The sequence below is a fragment of the Denticeps clupeoides genome, chromosome 5 (assembly GCF_900700375.1).
Source record: "Denticeps clupeoides chromosome 5, fDenClu1.1, whole genome shotgun sequence".
NCBI classification, from domain to species: Eukaryota; Metazoa; Chordata; class Actinopteri; order Clupeiformes; family Denticipitidae; genus Denticeps; species Denticeps clupeoides.
The window spans coordinates 6,999,924-7,016,349 of NC_041711.1; the positions used below are offsets into that span (position 1 = coordinate 6,999,924).

At 39.1% G+C, this 16,426-nt stretch overlaps 1 protein-coding gene across 2 annotated transcripts in view; it reads right to left on the reverse strand.

Moving 5' to 3' along the window:
- Positions 1–16,426, reverse strand: part of LOC114790508 (inactive dipeptidyl peptidase 10-like) — a 71,427-nt gene that overhangs the window by 40,516 nt on the left and 14,485 nt on the right. The window contains exon 1 of one of the 2 annotated variants that reach the window (XM_028980639.1): positions 13,814–14,156. The exons of the other annotated variant lie outside the window; for it this stretch is intronic. Coding sequence (XP_028836472.1) covers positions 13,814–13,867 — 54 coding nt within the window. The 5' untranslated portion in view covers positions 13,868–14,156. Of the gene's footprint in view, positions 1–13,813; positions 14,157–16,426 lie in introns of those variants that run through there. 2 annotated transcript variants of the gene reach the window in all.

Here is a 16,426-nt window from a genome sequence, read left to right on the forward strand (position 1 = left end):
ATTTGTCATGACATTATATTACCCACAGGTGCACTCTATTTAGTCATTAGCACTCATGAGGCAATGTCTACGGTAGGGCTGTATACCTTGGAGAACCTGGCGATACGATACATACCTCGATACACAGGTCACGATTCGATACGTACCTCGATACAGAGCTGTCTCGATATGATTTGATACAATGTGACACGATTCGATACGATTCAATAAAAATACATGGGCCAGAGCCAATTAGTTAATGCTGAACACATTTACTCAACAAACAGAACTCAATTTATTGAAGACAAAAGTGCATTATAACAAAGTGCATTTTGCTTAAATATTTGCAACTTTAAGTGCTCTGATTAATTGTACACAAATTGTATTAATCTGGAAATTACCACAAGTCAACATTTAACTTTCCAAGGGTACAGTCTGAGCTCACACAAGCACAAAATCTTCTTCTTCTTATTCGTAATTTCTCATTAAATCTTCTTATAATTCTTTTTTGTGACACCATGTACTGCCATAACATATTTCACTATGAAATCACTTAAATGCTATATCTTGCTTTAACATTTGGCACAACCTAAGCTCGTTAGACAGAAGAGCAGCGGAGACAGCGGGTTGCTACTCAAGAAAGCATATCATGCGCGCTATTCCAGCGCGTCACGACATCGGTGATCAGTTTATGTTCAGGCAACTCGAGCAACTTCTGCTTCTGTCGAAGTACGTGGCTGGCTGTGGTACTGCGCTTAAAAAAGGTGGATATCCGCCTAACACGTCCCAATAAATGAGCGACAGCAGGAAGCTTCAGTGCACGCTGCGAGGCCAGGTTTAAAGTGTGAACAAAGCACCTGAAATGGAACATACCAGCAAGCTCCGCTGCGACGATTGTAACAAAAGCTTCCGTGGCTCGCGATGTACACCTGTCACAAATCAGTGCCACTCGTGGGGCAGAACTCAGGGCTGACTTAACATTGTCTTTGACTTTGTCATATATTCTCGGTACTGCTTTGTCGGTCATGTAGCTGCGGGTAGGGATCACGTAACGGGGATCTAACGTGTTGCTCATAAAGCGAAAGCCTGTGTTCTCGACAACACTGTAGGGACATAAACCTTTGCAAATATAATGCACCACAGACTCCGTAATCTTCTGTGCACGGACTGAGTTAGATGGAAGCTTGGATGTTGCGTTGTCCAAAGTAGTTTGCGTGGGGTCCCGTGTTTTTTCGGGCTGCGGCGAAGCTAGCTTGTCCGCATGGTGTCTTTGCAGGTGGGCGCGCAGGTTAGTTGTATTACCGGTGTAGCGTATAGAAGCCTGGCAATGCTTGCAGGTTGCATTTGTTTTATCGATCCCTTGGTTTCCTTCCTTTGCTTTAAAACCAAAATGTGTCCAAACATCTGCCTTTAGGGACAACATTTTCCATGAGTTTTTTTAAACTCGCGGGCGCCACTGCGCCCCCTAATGGCTGGCCGGAGTATCGATACTAAGGGCTAGAATATCGATACTGTATCTTTTTTTATTATATCTAAGAATCGATATTTTGAGCACACCCCTAGTCTACGGGCAACTGACTGCACTCAGACCAAAGGGGGCTGAATGCACACCCCACTTTTCAGTTATTTATTTGTAAAAAATGTTTGGAATCATGTATACACCACTTTGTATTGGTCTTTCATGTGGAATTCCAAAAAAATACATTCATGGATTTGTGACAAAATGTAATGTGACAAAATGTGGAAAAGTTAAAGGGGGCTGAATACAGTTATATATTAAATTATGTATATTTTATACATGAAAGACAGAAAAGGACAGGTCGGACCTCATTGCTTCAAGGAATACAGCTTCCTCAGAAAGCTGCTAAAGATGCCAAAAACAAGAGATCTGCCTTCTGCACATGTGGAACATGTATCGATGATTTCCAAGAACCAGAAAATCGTGAGGGTGAGCCTTTGATTTTTTAAGTGTATTCTGTTGACCCCTGAGGCCTTCGTGGCCTGAGCATGTTCTGATCCTTTCACACAGGCCTAAGACTTCCCCAAGGCCAAACAGTCCCTCTAACTGAGAAAAAAACAAGACAATAGTATGGGTAGTTTGGGATATCATAGCCTATTGCAGCTGGGTTGTTAGTAAGCTCAATTAAGAAGATAACAGTTAGAAAGCATGCGATTATTAAAGAGCAAAAAATCTGATTCACAAGAACACACAATTTTAACCTTTTAATATTGTGCATATTTTTTTGATACATGCATTTCTGGCATTTCTGGGAAACATTGCATTACCATGAAATATTATAAAAAATAATATTTTTATAAACTATCTGATGCTTGTCTTTCACCAACAATTCCTACACACAGCCGATATAAAGGGAGATTTAGTAAAGGAGATTATCTGGATTGGACTTCCATAGTCCACAATACAGTGTTTTGATTATTTAATGACACAATTTATAGATTGAAATCGATTATTTAAAACAAATGATTAGACTCAGAATTAATAAAAAAATATGCGATGGCAAATTTATAAATGGTGTAATGGAAGTTCACTTGATGGCAATTTGAGTGATAGAGGGCCTTATAAAGATTGATGACGTGGTGGAAGATTTGAATTGGACTCCCAATACAGAGCATGATGTTTGTTATTGCCCCAAAAATTTTTATTACAGTTTTTCTCCATTGGTTTCTTGAAACATAAATTACATTCTCAAAATGACATGGACAAACCTCCAAACCTCTTGGCAAATGTTCACAACAGAATGGCATTTCTCATTCATTTTATCAAATAGCAAATGCCTCAGTACATGTCTCAATTGTCTCAGTGCATCTTGGCAAATGATTAAGTACAAATAGCCTTCAGTTATACAGTTAGCCCACATGTAGCACATTTTCCAAATAGAATAGATCTTGTATATCTAAATTGATTAGTTGATTCTCAGTCTAATGATCATTCTCTCCAAAACATGTCAGCATGATTTCATTGTATGAGTACTCGCATGCACAACTGTCTGTTCAATTGTCAAAATTGATCAAGAACATAATACCATGAATACCATATATGAATTTCTTTGAATATTTGATAAATTGATGACAGTCATTGACAGTCAGGTAAAACTACACAAACGAAGGGAGAGTGTCACACACAGGTGTTTTCCATGATCGTGTGCTGCCAAACACAGATATATAGAGCTTGACCTGCGCCAGTCCGATCTCTGAACATGGATAGACAAGGTCAAGCAAACGGACAAGGAGAAGTGCTGAAGGAGGAGGAGGAGGAGGAGGAGGACACTGTGCTGTCCCGAATGAAATTGTATAGGACAAGGCACTGTGCATGAGGCAAAAAATGAATAACTTACTGTAGAGATTTTGTTTGCATCTGCCTACAGAGGTAGGTCTATACTAGCAGGTAAAGAGGACTAGTGGAATGTTTTGATAATAAATATGACAAGAAATATATTGAACAAATTACTGTAAACAATGGAATGAGCATCATGCTCAGGATCAGCCGACCCTGCTCCATGCTATGGACGCAGTGTATGACTGCATTACAGGAGATCAATGCAGGGGATGGTTGCGGCATGCACGCCGTTTCTTCCCTCGTTGCATCGCAAGAGAAAGTATCTGCTGTGATGTGGACGAGAATCTGTGGCCAGACGGACAACAGTGTGTAAATAACCAGGAGGGTGAAGACAGTGGACAAGAGTGGGAGAATGAGTACAGAATAAGTCCTTGTTTTTTTTTATTTTGTGTTTATACAATTTATTACTGTAATGTACATTTTCTTTTTATATATGTATGAAACTTTCTTTGCGTGTGAATAAAAAATTGTTAGAATTTCCTTGGTAGTGTGAGTGCAATCTGTGATGTCAAACCTTGGAGGCTACTCTTTTCTGTTGTATATTGTTGGTCCTCTGCCATAGTGACAAAACATCTAAACATTTTGTATGGCAGTACTCACACAATGCCAAAAAGACGATGCATTTTGGGGGCACTGACTATTCAGATTAGAAAGAAATGTAAATTTGACACATGAGTGAACAGTTTTGGAAGAGATATGAGCTTTTGCAGGTGAGCTATAGTGTTGTACTAAACTGTAAGAGTGTTTTGCCAAATGATCTTAGAGTTTTGAGAATGTAATTTCTGTTTCAAGAAATGAGCCAAACCAATGGAGAAAAACTGTAATACTTGTGTATTACAGTTGTGTAAAAACCTAAAAAAAACCTAAAGTATCACAAAAGCATACAACAAAAACTTGCAAATTATCATTACATTTGGTTAAAGAGCTAATAAAGACTATATATATATATAGAGAGAGAGTGTGTGTGTGTGTGTGTGTGTGTATATATTTTGTACATCCGGAAGTCAGACCAACATCTGCAACTCAGATTTATCTTTGTATGTATAAGCAACTCAGATTTATCTTTGTACACAGTCTTGCTAAAAACGTTGATTTTAAAACTTTTTTTTTAACTCATTCTGAACATTTCTGGGGGAATTTCACGTGTCCTGAAGTGCCGGAAGTGCCGTCACAATGGGATGGGTGCTTGGGGTGGCCGATAGGGTGGCCAGGATTAAGCGTGAGGTGGTCACAGCCACCACCAGTCACCCCACAGCTCTGCCACTGTCTGAGACAAATCAATTGTTTGAAGTATTGGGGGAATGCCCCCCGACAGATGTATCTATGCTAATTAATGTGTTTAAGGTCCATATTGGGACGAGCAATGTGCTCTGCGCCCACGGGACCACAACTGCTGTACTCCCTGTTAAAGACGCCTGCTGCATTTCTTGGTTGCTGCATTTCTACAAGGGTGGTAGTTGCATAGCAGGTAAGACACTCACCTATGAACCAAAAGACCCAGGTTCAAATCTCACATACTACCATTGTGTCCCTGAGCAAGACACTTAACCCTTAGCTGATCTATGGGGACTGTCCTTGTAAATACTGATTGTAAGTCGCTCTGGATATGTAAAGTGTAAGGTTTCTCTCTCTCTGTGTGTAGGGGGTGATCTTATGATGGACTGCACTCTGTTCTGCAATCTCAGGGGGTCTAGCAGTGAAAACAAGAGCATGAGCTGAATTCCAGTGATTAAAACCATCTGCAAAATTAAAGTTAATGCAGCTGAGTCCAACGCCAGAGTCACTTGGTTGTCTCCTTGTGGTTTCAACCACTTATTTAAAACCACGTGTCCTGTGAACTGCAAATGGTGTAGAGGATCTACTCTCTGCATCTTTTTTCCAGTATATATGTATCAATGACCTGAACAAACTGAATCTATGTAAAGCTAGGAGCACAATTAGTGTATAGAGTATACTGTATTTTCAAAATGAAACATTGTAAATGTATGTTGTGAAGAGTTATTACTCTCATATAGAAATGATCCTTCTATATGATACAAAGGTCTCAAACAAGTTGCTGGTCTTTTGAAGGATGTTGAGGTGTGGTAGTAGCCTAGTGGTTAGCATATGAATGAGAAGTCCCAGGTTCAAACCCCACTTACTACCATTGTGTCCCTGACCAAGACACTTAACCCTGAGTCTCTAGGGGGACTGTCCCTGTCACTACTGATTGTAATATGGTATGGATAAGGGCGTCTGATAAATGCCATACATGAAAATGTAAATGGAGGAGTTTATGCTTTTGGGGAGTTTAAAGCATGTGCCAGTGCAGAGGGGCATCTCACCTATTTTCTCCTACAAGTCTTTTTCTAGCCTGATAGCTGAGAGCAGCCAGACAAGGCTACAGGAATCTGCCCAGTCACTACCACAGCGTACAGTTCAAGGTGCTGTGACTGACTTGGGGTACTGTGATCATGACGTCAGGAATATAAAACCGAACCATGGAGATAACCATGAGATCAGTGTGTCATTCTTGGAGTGACATAAGAAACCAGATGTAATGTGTGACCTTCTGGAATAAGAAGGCTATGCAATGGAGAGCTTATCCATCAGAGGCCATGTGACCCATTTTTCCTGGCCTGACTGCTGATTGTGAAATGGCAGCCTCCTATACCATTTAGCTTCTTGTAATTACACATCACGATGAAACTGGATTGCACACAATGATTGTTGACTAAATGACAATATATTGAGATGAATGATAAATGGTATCAGATTAATATTATTTCAACTCTATGCTGAAAAAATACCAAAAGTGGAGTTTGGCTGTGTTTCATTCACAGGGACAAGGATATTTTATAATTAGAGTGTACTTGTACTCAATTTGAAATTGCAAGTGGCTTGTACATTGGACAGAACGTAAATTGTACAGAATGAGAAAGTATTGTGCATGAGAGCTGTCAATCATCCTTTTACAATTATGCATTTAAAACGTCAATGAGGTATGTGTTCAGGGTTTTAGAAATTAGTGCAATTTTTGGAATTTGGAAATCACTCTGAAATAATTGTTCCTCCTCGTCAATATAAACGGCCAGAAAAACATTTCTTGTCCATATTTATTTATGTCCAGACCCAGAGGAGATACTTAATGTGACATTATTGAACATGCCCCACACATTTATTATTTAGGATGGAGATGTAATTTATCATAAATGTCGGAAGTAATGACTCCACTCCTCTATTCCTCATTCCTGATCACCTGTGTGAGAAGAATTCTGCATTCTGCTGTAATACATCAAACTCCAGCCAGCGTTTAGGAGTTTACGGCCATCTATATTTAATCAGTGAGAGGCTGCTCTGCATATCACAGCTCCACAGCTCTTGCTGACCAATGAGCTTCAACTGTTCCATAGTCAACTTTGCTCTTTGAGACAGACACTGACACTCTAGTGAAGGTGTCACGATGGCGGAACATGGTGAGGAAGAAGGACGCATATGCACAACGTCACAAGATGGATTCAGTACATAGTAAACACAACAGAGGAAACATCACCAAACAATGACCCAACCACAAACAGACACAAACAGGGCAGTTTTATACATTTAGACACAGGTGATAACAATCAGGAAACATAATAACACAAGACTAACATGAAATTCCGGTCAGAACTCCGGACCCAGAGTAACCCCTGCCGGACCAGATCATGCCAGAAGGTGATTCTCCATAGTGAAATGAAGATTTCCTTTATAAACAAATTAATAATCATTATAACAAATGATTATTTGTTGTATCTAATGAGTCGTGAGCTCCTGATGGTTTTAGCAGTGCTGTACAGGGGACAGCACCTCAGGTGGCATGTCTTGAATTCATAACAGATTTGTTTATGCAGTCATTTTTACAGATATTAACAATGCCTGATATGAGTTTTGGTTACATTGTGCAAAGATATTATAGTCAGGTATAAATCTACATATATATCAGCATATATACCCATATATATATATATATATATACACACACACACACACACACACACACACACACACACACATAGGTGTAGGCTCTCTAATCTAATTAAGGATAATCTAATTTCCTCACTTCATATTAATACACACACACATATTGCTGCTTAGAGATGCAGGGGGCAATATTAAACATTCATCCAGATGATGAAGAGCCAAAGCATGAGGCACAAGTGCACGACAAAGTGAGATGTTAATTAATAAAAAAAAGAGAACAAAAGGTCCATGAAATATAAACAGAAATGTACTATAAGCGTGTAGGGGTGTGTATTGGCAAGGATCTCATGATACAATTCGTATCATGATATCAATATATCATGATGTAATTTTATCATGACCTGTATTGTGATACGTACATATTGCAGAATTCTACAGTTCACTGAAAATGTAAAAACAGAGCTTATATACAAGATGTTATGTACGATCTATCATGTGTGTGATTTCACTCTGCATGAAATACAGTGGGGCAAAAAAGTATTTAGTCAGCCACCAATTGTGCAAGTTCTCCCACTTAAAAAGATGTGAGAGGCCTGTAATTTTCATCATACTGTAATTTTCATAGTTATAGTTGACAAAATGAGAAAAAAATCCAGAAAATCACATCCTCTGATTTTTAAAGATTTTTTTTCAAATTATGGTGGAAAATAAGTATTTGGTCACTAACAAAAGTTCATCTCAATACTTATATACCCTTTGTTGGCAATGACAGAGGTCAAACGTTTTCTGTAAGTCTTCACAATGTTTTCACACACTGTTGCTGGTTTTCACTCAAAATCTCAAGATACATGGCCCCATTCATTCTTTCCTCTACACAGATCAGTCATTCGGATCCCTTTGCAGAAAAACACCCCCAAAGCATGGTGTTTCCACCCCCATACTTCACAGTAGGTATGGTGTTCTTTGGATGCAACTCAGTATCCTTCTCCAAACACAACAAGTAGAGTTTTTACCAAAAAGTTCTATTTTGGTTTCATCGGACCATATGACATTCTCCCAATCCTCTTCTGGATCATCCAGATGCTCTCTAGCAGACTTCAGACGGGCCCGGACATGAACTGGCTTAAGCAGGGGAACACGTCTGGCACTGCAGGATTTGAGTCCCTGGCAGCATAGTGTGTTACTGATACACTCTAAAAAACGCTGGGTTGTCTTTTCAACCCAAAGGAGACGGGCGGGAAAAACATTCTGAGGCAAAAAAGGAGAGAGGAGAAAGTTTTCTGCAAGCTTCACTGCTTAATATCTTGCTAACTAACACTTGCTATGCTAACAATGCTTAATATCTTGCGACTGCATTGGAGCCACCAATTTGTGTGTACTCACTCACATGGAGATCGGTAAGCTTTATTTTGCATATATGCTGTGTTTAATGTTGTATTTTAGAAGTATACCTTTCTGTCTACATTTGTCTGTTTCTCTCATGTTTGGACTTTTTTTTAAAGGAGTTTTGCTCGCTGCAACGAGAACCATTTTGTGGATGAACAAGGTGAGTTGTTTTCTCTATTCAAATTAGAAACTGCTGGAACATTTGTAGTTTGAAACATGCATTTGATTGTGACTAAATTATGAGGTCATCTTAAGGGAACAGTGAGCTCTCTACTTCTCTACATACAGTTTTGTAGAATTCAAATTATTTCAATGTAGGTTTGAAAAAGTAAACACCCACTTTCAACATATGCCAGTTTTTTTTTTGCACTATCTGCGAGAAGAGCACAGTTTTTTAAACATTACAGGCTAAAACATGGAACTTATGCAAGAAGGAAATAAGCCCTTTCCTTGCTTGCATCAGGAATCACATTTGTTCTTAGACGAGAGGAGGTTGTAAAGGATGAGCCTGACATCAACCAGATGATCCAATGCTGGCCAGCGCTTTTCACTGAAAACCAGGTTTGTGAATGTGTCCTTTAATGTTTTTTTTTCTTATTTGTTTTACATACATCATGTTCAGAGAGGTTTATTTGTGTTATAAATAACTCTGCCTGAATATCAAAACTGAGCATATTTAATATTTTTCAGGTTTACCTGGAGTTTAACAGGATTGTTGGTAGAAATTTTAAAGAAGAGTTCTTTGGTGTTCTTGATGGGTTGTGTCCAATTTTGATGGAAATTTCAAGATGAAGACAGGTTGGATAGGAAAGCAATTAGCTCACCTGCTACAACACAACGGTGGGTTGATATTTCTCTTTTCTTCTCATAATGGTATTGATGGTTAGTTCAATACATAAACTGTTCTCTTGTGGTATTTCTCTATATGGACAAATAAACTGATATAAGATTTATTTCCTTTGTTCTACATTCAAGTGTGTTTTATACCACTTTGCAGAGCACAGAGCCAACAGCCCTTAGAGGCCTTGTCCTGAGAGGACTTCCAATAATTTCTTTGAGATGACGCATCTATGTTCTTCAAGAGCAGTTCAGTGAGTAAACCCTTTCTCCATTTGTACCATTCAAATATAAAATTGTGTAATATACTACCTACTGTCACAACATGAAAGATGCCTATATATAAACACACAAAATAGCTTGTTTACAGTGCCTAAAATAAAATCACATTGAATTACAAAAATTATAATATTAGATAATTCTATACAGATGATTATAGACAAATTGCTGTTAACCTGAATATTCTCTTTTTGTCTTGTTTCTTGCACTATGTAGAGTCTATGGAGACTCCATGGACATCCCAGTGGGAATCCTCTATTATAAGGACAACAGTTCACCAAGCCCAGCATTGCCATAACTCAACCCTTCAAGACTGGGCATCATCCGAGAGGGCAACCTGGCAAGGGAAGCACAGCTCTTCATGCCTGATTGTTACACAATTACTTTGCAGTGATTAGAGCAAATAGGCTTGCAGTTGTTCATTTTGTATCTGATTCTTCTTGTGCTAGATGTGTCTAGTATTGTATTATAATTTTTTTTTACAGAGGGCACATTTTAGGAAAGTTGCAAGTTTATTTTGACCAAATCTGATCCTTAATGCATAGATGTTCTTAAGTCTGATATTCTTAATGCCTGCTTTGTTGTGTGTTTCTTACATGACTCTTATATCTTAGTTTATGCATGACAAGAAAACTTACATTTACATGTCAAATTGTGTTTTTCTAAAGTTAATATGTCTTTTTCTAAAGTTAATTTGACTTCAGTCTGATTCATTGTTACTGACTTTGTTCCAGAAACACTGTGACTACAGTTTGATACATTTTCATAAAAATTGTCTTAATGCTGAGGTGGAGATGGAAAAAAAAGTCTTAAATTCATATAGACACATTTTTTACATGTTATTCTGTCATGAATAAAATTCCATTATTGAAGTATGTATTGCTGTAGAATTGTTTTTATTTTAGTAATTTTAATCACAAGTTTCTAGATTAAATTTCTGACCCATTTTGGGTTCCATTCAAGCAGTGTAGTCATTTGTAACTAATAGTTGGGTTAAAAATCACAACCCAGCATGCTGGGTTAAATGTGTAACCCAACTTGTTGGGTCAAAATAACCCAGCGTTGAGTTGGTCCCTTTTTGACCCAGCGCTGGGTTACCAAAATAACCCAAATTGGGTTGTTTTTAACCCAGCAGTTTTTAGAGTGCACAATTATTCTTATAGCACAATTATTCTTATAGTGTGTTTCTTACAGATGACTCTTATATCTTAGTATCTATTGATGTTTATGCATGATGTAAATTGTGTTTTTCTAAAGTTAATTTCTCTGACTTCAGTCGAATGCATTGTTACTGACTTTAGTCACAGTGTTTCTGGAATACAGTTTGATACATTTTCATACAAATTCTCTTAATTCTGACGTGGAGATGGAAAAAATGTCTTAAATTCATATGGACACGTTTTTTACATGTTATTCTGTCATGAATAAAATTCCCTTACTGAAGTATGTATTGCTGTAGAATTGTTTTTATTTTTGTAATTTTAATTACAAATTTCTAGATTAAATTTCTGACCCATTTTGGGTTGCATTCAACCCAGAAGCATAGTCATTTTTAACTAATAGTTGGGTTAAAAATCACAACCCAGCATGCTGGGTTAAACGTGTAACCCAACTTGTTGGATCAAAATAACCCAGCGTTGGGTTGGTTCCTTTTTAACCCAGCAGTTTTTAGAGTGTAGCCTTTGTTACTTTGGTCCCAGCTCTGTGCAGGTCATTCACTAGGTCCCCCCGCGTGGTTCTGGGATTTTTGATCACCGTTCTTCTAATCATTTGACCCCACAGGGTGAGATCTTGCGTGGAGCCCCAGATCGAGGGAAATTAACAGTGGTCTTGCATGTCTTCCATTTTCTAATAATTGCTCCCACAGTTGATTTCTTCACACCAAGCTGCTTACCTATTGCAGTTGTGGACAGGTGTCTTTTATACTGATAATGAATTCAAACAGGTGCCATTAATACAGGTAATGAGTGCAGGACAGAGGAGTTATAGGTCTGTGAGAAATCTTGCTTGTTTGTTAGTGAACAAATAGTAATTTTTCACCATAATTTGCAAATAAATTCTTTAAAAATCAGAGGATGTGATTTTTTTTTCTCATTTTGTCTCTCATAGTTGAGGTATACCTATGATGAAAAATACAGGCCTCTCTCTTTTAAGTGGGAGAACTTGCACAATTGGTGGCTGACTAAATACTTTTTGCCCCACTGTATCAAGTAATTAAAAGTACCCAGCTGTACAGCACCATCAACACGTAAAATATTGCAAAATATTGCTGCATCAATATTTTCTAAGATCCTCTGCATTTAACCATCACCCCTTTTTGGAGAATATGTAGATTAACTTTTAACTTTTATATAGTCTGTTCTTATGTGTACAACATAGTGAATAAAAAGACTGTATTCATAGATAACCAGAATTCATCACATCGTGGTAACATGGAAACACGATGTAAGTCGCTCTGGATAAGGGCATCTGCCAAATAAATGCCTTAAATGTAAATGTTGAGCAGTGGGCAGCCAGGGAGCAGTGTGTGGGGACGGTGCTTTGCTAAGTGTCACCTCAAAGGCACCTTGGGATTTGAAACCCTTACGCACTAGGTCACCACTGCCCAGGCACCACCCCTGAACAGGTTCTGCACATGACCTGGCAGATGATCAACAATGGAGGGAGAAAAGCAAAGTCTTAAATAATACAATGACTTAAATGCAACGGGTTACACAGGAGGATTGTTTAGGCTCAGGAGACAAAACAAATATGGCACCACCTGGAGGGTGTGCCACCTGGAGAGAGCCGCCAGGAAACTACACATTTGTAGGAGGAGAGCAGTACATGATAAAAGAAACACAAGCAGTGATGAATACAGGGGATGTCTGTGCTGACTGAATTTCACAATAAATCATGTGCAAGCCCACTGATGCCAAAAATTATTTAGCCAGTAGAATTCTTGCAACGTTCCCTTCTACTATTTGTACACTGTTCTTATTATCCTCTTTATTATTATGTGGAAAATGGTTGGAGAAATACAGAGAAACAGACTGAGCAGCGCAGTAAGTGTTAAACAGTAAACTGCCTGGCTGTCTGTACTCATCTCATCAAGTCAGTCTGGAAGATTTCAATTTTTGAAGACTTTTCAAAAGTCTAGCACCTATTAAAGTCATGCTATTTGTCACTTGTGCATGTAATAAAAAATATTTTTTAGGTAATGGAGCAAAATCAGTCGGGAGAGACAGGATGTCTGCAAAATGACAACCTTCATTATTTCATATTGTTCAACCCTCCTTAAGTTAATTTACTTATAAGTGAAGCAGCATCTAAATATTTCAATAGCATTAAATATGTTTGTGCAAACACATGGAAATACATGACTTGGTGGTGGCTCATTAAATGAAACTTTAAATGAAACACAAATGCAGCATTATATCACATACTTCTCTGTCTGTAGATTAGTGAGGGACAGGGAGAGGGACAATGTATATGAAGCCAAACATTTGGCTTTATTTGCCCTACTTCATATTGCACATCTTGTGATGTCACTATAGTAGAGGTGAATATAACAATGAACAATTAAACACAACATGATATCCCTATTTCCCCACTAAAATACAACAGACACTACTCATAATTCTTGACTGACACAAGGGCCCAGACGCCCAGCTCACATATTCTTGGACAATGCTGAAGAATAAAGTCTGTGGTGCTGATTATACAATTAGCTATTAGCAAGTACACGTAAAAAACAGGCTTAGGCCACATAAATGCAAGTACACGTAAAAAAAACAGGCTTAGGCCAAATACATGCAGCTGCTACAGGAGCTAGGGTAAATCGAGGTGTCCAGGGGATCTGGAACCCGGTCGTGCATGTGCATGTGAGGTCGGTGTGGTGGGGGTGATCGCTGTCGGACCGACCCTGGAAAAATGACTTCGGACTATTTGCAGACGTCACGCGATGGGACACCCGGCACAGCGTACGCGACACTGTGCGCCTCGACGGATAACGAGCGCGTTGTTCGCCGCGAACTGAACCGATCGGACCGTTACCTCGTCCGGCGGCTGGGCGCTCGGCTTCTGTCGCTGCTCCTTCGTAGCGGTCATGCTGCTCAGATCCCGGGAAGAAGCGTTCGCGATTACGAGATGAGATGAGGCTACGTCTGACAGGGTCACCTGGAGGTTGGGCAGGACATTCCATCGAACGAAGGCGAATCCGAACTGCGCCAGTCGCTGTCTCCGCGCGGATGGATACGGTGTTGGGTAGCGCCGCGCGGAGGGGGTGGCTGCATGCAGATTCTGGAATCTCTTTAAATATCCTCTGAGACCAGGGTTGTAATTAAAGGCACTAGTTCAGTAGAACTGTACCCACAGGGTCTGCCCTAGACACTACAGATTCTGGTCATTTTAGGATTTATGTAAGGGATGGAGGGACAGTCCTCACCCCCCAACACAGTGTTTATATTTTGTATGTCAGATCCAGTACTGATCAAGACATCTGATCCAAAGTCACTATATTCTGTTGCCTGCCTCCTTTCAAGGTCAAACAGTGCAGCCAGTACAGTGGAGCTAAATAGATATGTGAATATGAGCAGCAGTTTCACTACCCTGAAGGATGTAGAAAATATAATGTCATATTCAACATACTGCTGAATTCATGTATGTGTGTCGGCTGAGGTCGCATGTGAGTCATGTGTTTCGCAGTGGTCATGTCATTAAATCCTTCGGTATAAGATGCAGACTATAATCAGGACAGATAAATTGGTACAAATTGTCTTCTGCCTGGAAACACAGAGGCAGCAAATGTTATGTGTGCGTGTGTGTGTGTGTGTTCTTGCACTGGGTTCTATTATTAGTGAGAGATGGGGAGCAATTGGAAGACCGCAATAGATAGGCTTTATGGCATCAAATTGGTGGAAAGAAGAGATTAAGTGGAGGAGATCAGTTCAGAGGTGCTCCATGTGAAAGAAAAATCACCAAGAAGAGGAAAAAAGAATAGAAAACAAACATCACTCTAGATGGATTTCGCCACTCAACACATCAGCAGATGTTGTTCTGATGGATCACCAAGTCTGCTGAGGACAGTGTAACTAAAACAAGCCTGACCTTTGACATTTCAATATATATCATAATTGAACCAATCTCTATTTTTAACCATTCATTAGCAATATTCATCCGTGGTACATGGTAGCCAGGACATTCCGTGCAGTATTCTGAACAATTAACGTTTAGTGCATTTTCCTGCATTTCCTGAGTGGTGCTCAGTTGGCCTGAAGAGCTGCTGTTAGCTAGAGAGCAGAACACAGATGATACACCGAAGCGGTTAACAGCACAAGGAAAGCAGCTCCGGATAAATATTTAATGCAGTAGGAGAAGCAGTAGCAGGGAGAAAAAAAGCATTTCAGCTTTTCCTGTACAGGCATCGATCTTTGCCTCTCCTGTAAAAATACCCAGTAAAACCCAGTAAAAATATTGCCCGTCCAACTGTACTACCTTGAATACACACACACACATTCCCTCCAGTCAGCCATACCACAGACAAAATAACATTGATTATCAGGCTAATATGACACTGGATGTATTAGGCAGTAAATGACCAGTTATTTCTTGACGTTGGAAAGAGGGCGTTTTCTGAAAATGAATTACAAAGGAATAATCAGATAATAATTAGGACACCCAAGGCTCATTGATATGTGTGGGAAGTGACAGCCGTTTGTCTTTTGACCTACCGGAATAACAAACTTTTGAAATTTTTCCTGTGTATGGGGATGGTAAATGACAGAGCAGCCTCATGTCAGCTACACAGATTCCACACGACCACAAAGGCTTTTGCATAGAATCTAGACTGACAGTCAATCAGGGGAAGTAGCAACAACAGCACAAGTCTCTGCTGTCACTAATAAAAATGCTTACTCAAAGTTTAAATCCTTTAATTTGATATATAATCTGAATAATAATACTAACAGCACATAGCATTAAATCCAGTTATTATAGTCTACACAATCATAATCAACATAATTCACACCTCTAACAACACTAATCATGAATACTGAATGTGAGATGCTCTCAGATCAAAGCAAATGTCTTAACCATGTGCTCTTAGTAGCGCATCACATCACCATAAACCCTTTCATCTAGAGAGTCAGTAGCGGGTAATAATGCATGTAGAATCCTAAAAAGTGCTGAAATAGAGTGATGGGGAGACGACTGGTGGAGATACTAAAGAACCAAAAACATATCTACATTATCTAAAATCCTGATACACCAATTAATCAGGCATGACATAAAGACACGTGAAGAAAAGAGCATTGATCTTGTTACAGTGCCACCCGGCTGCAAACTATATACCATTTTGTTCTTTGAGTTATGTGATGCAGTCATGTTGAAAGCACAGATTGTGGTGAACATTTGCTTGCATGTGGTCTTGACTCACTCACACTCTCCAACTGTTCTCCTTGTTCATCCTTGTTTCAAAGAAGTGTTGCCTCTAAATATGGACAAACAAGCAAAATGTCCATCGTTTAACACCAAACCTGAACAGGCCTACAGCTTGACACATCTCATTTTGGACAAACATCTACAAAAATTATCACAAAATCAATGCTGTATGTCACTTGTATGGTCACTTAATGTGTTCAAGCATCCATTTCCCTGAAGTCAATCTGA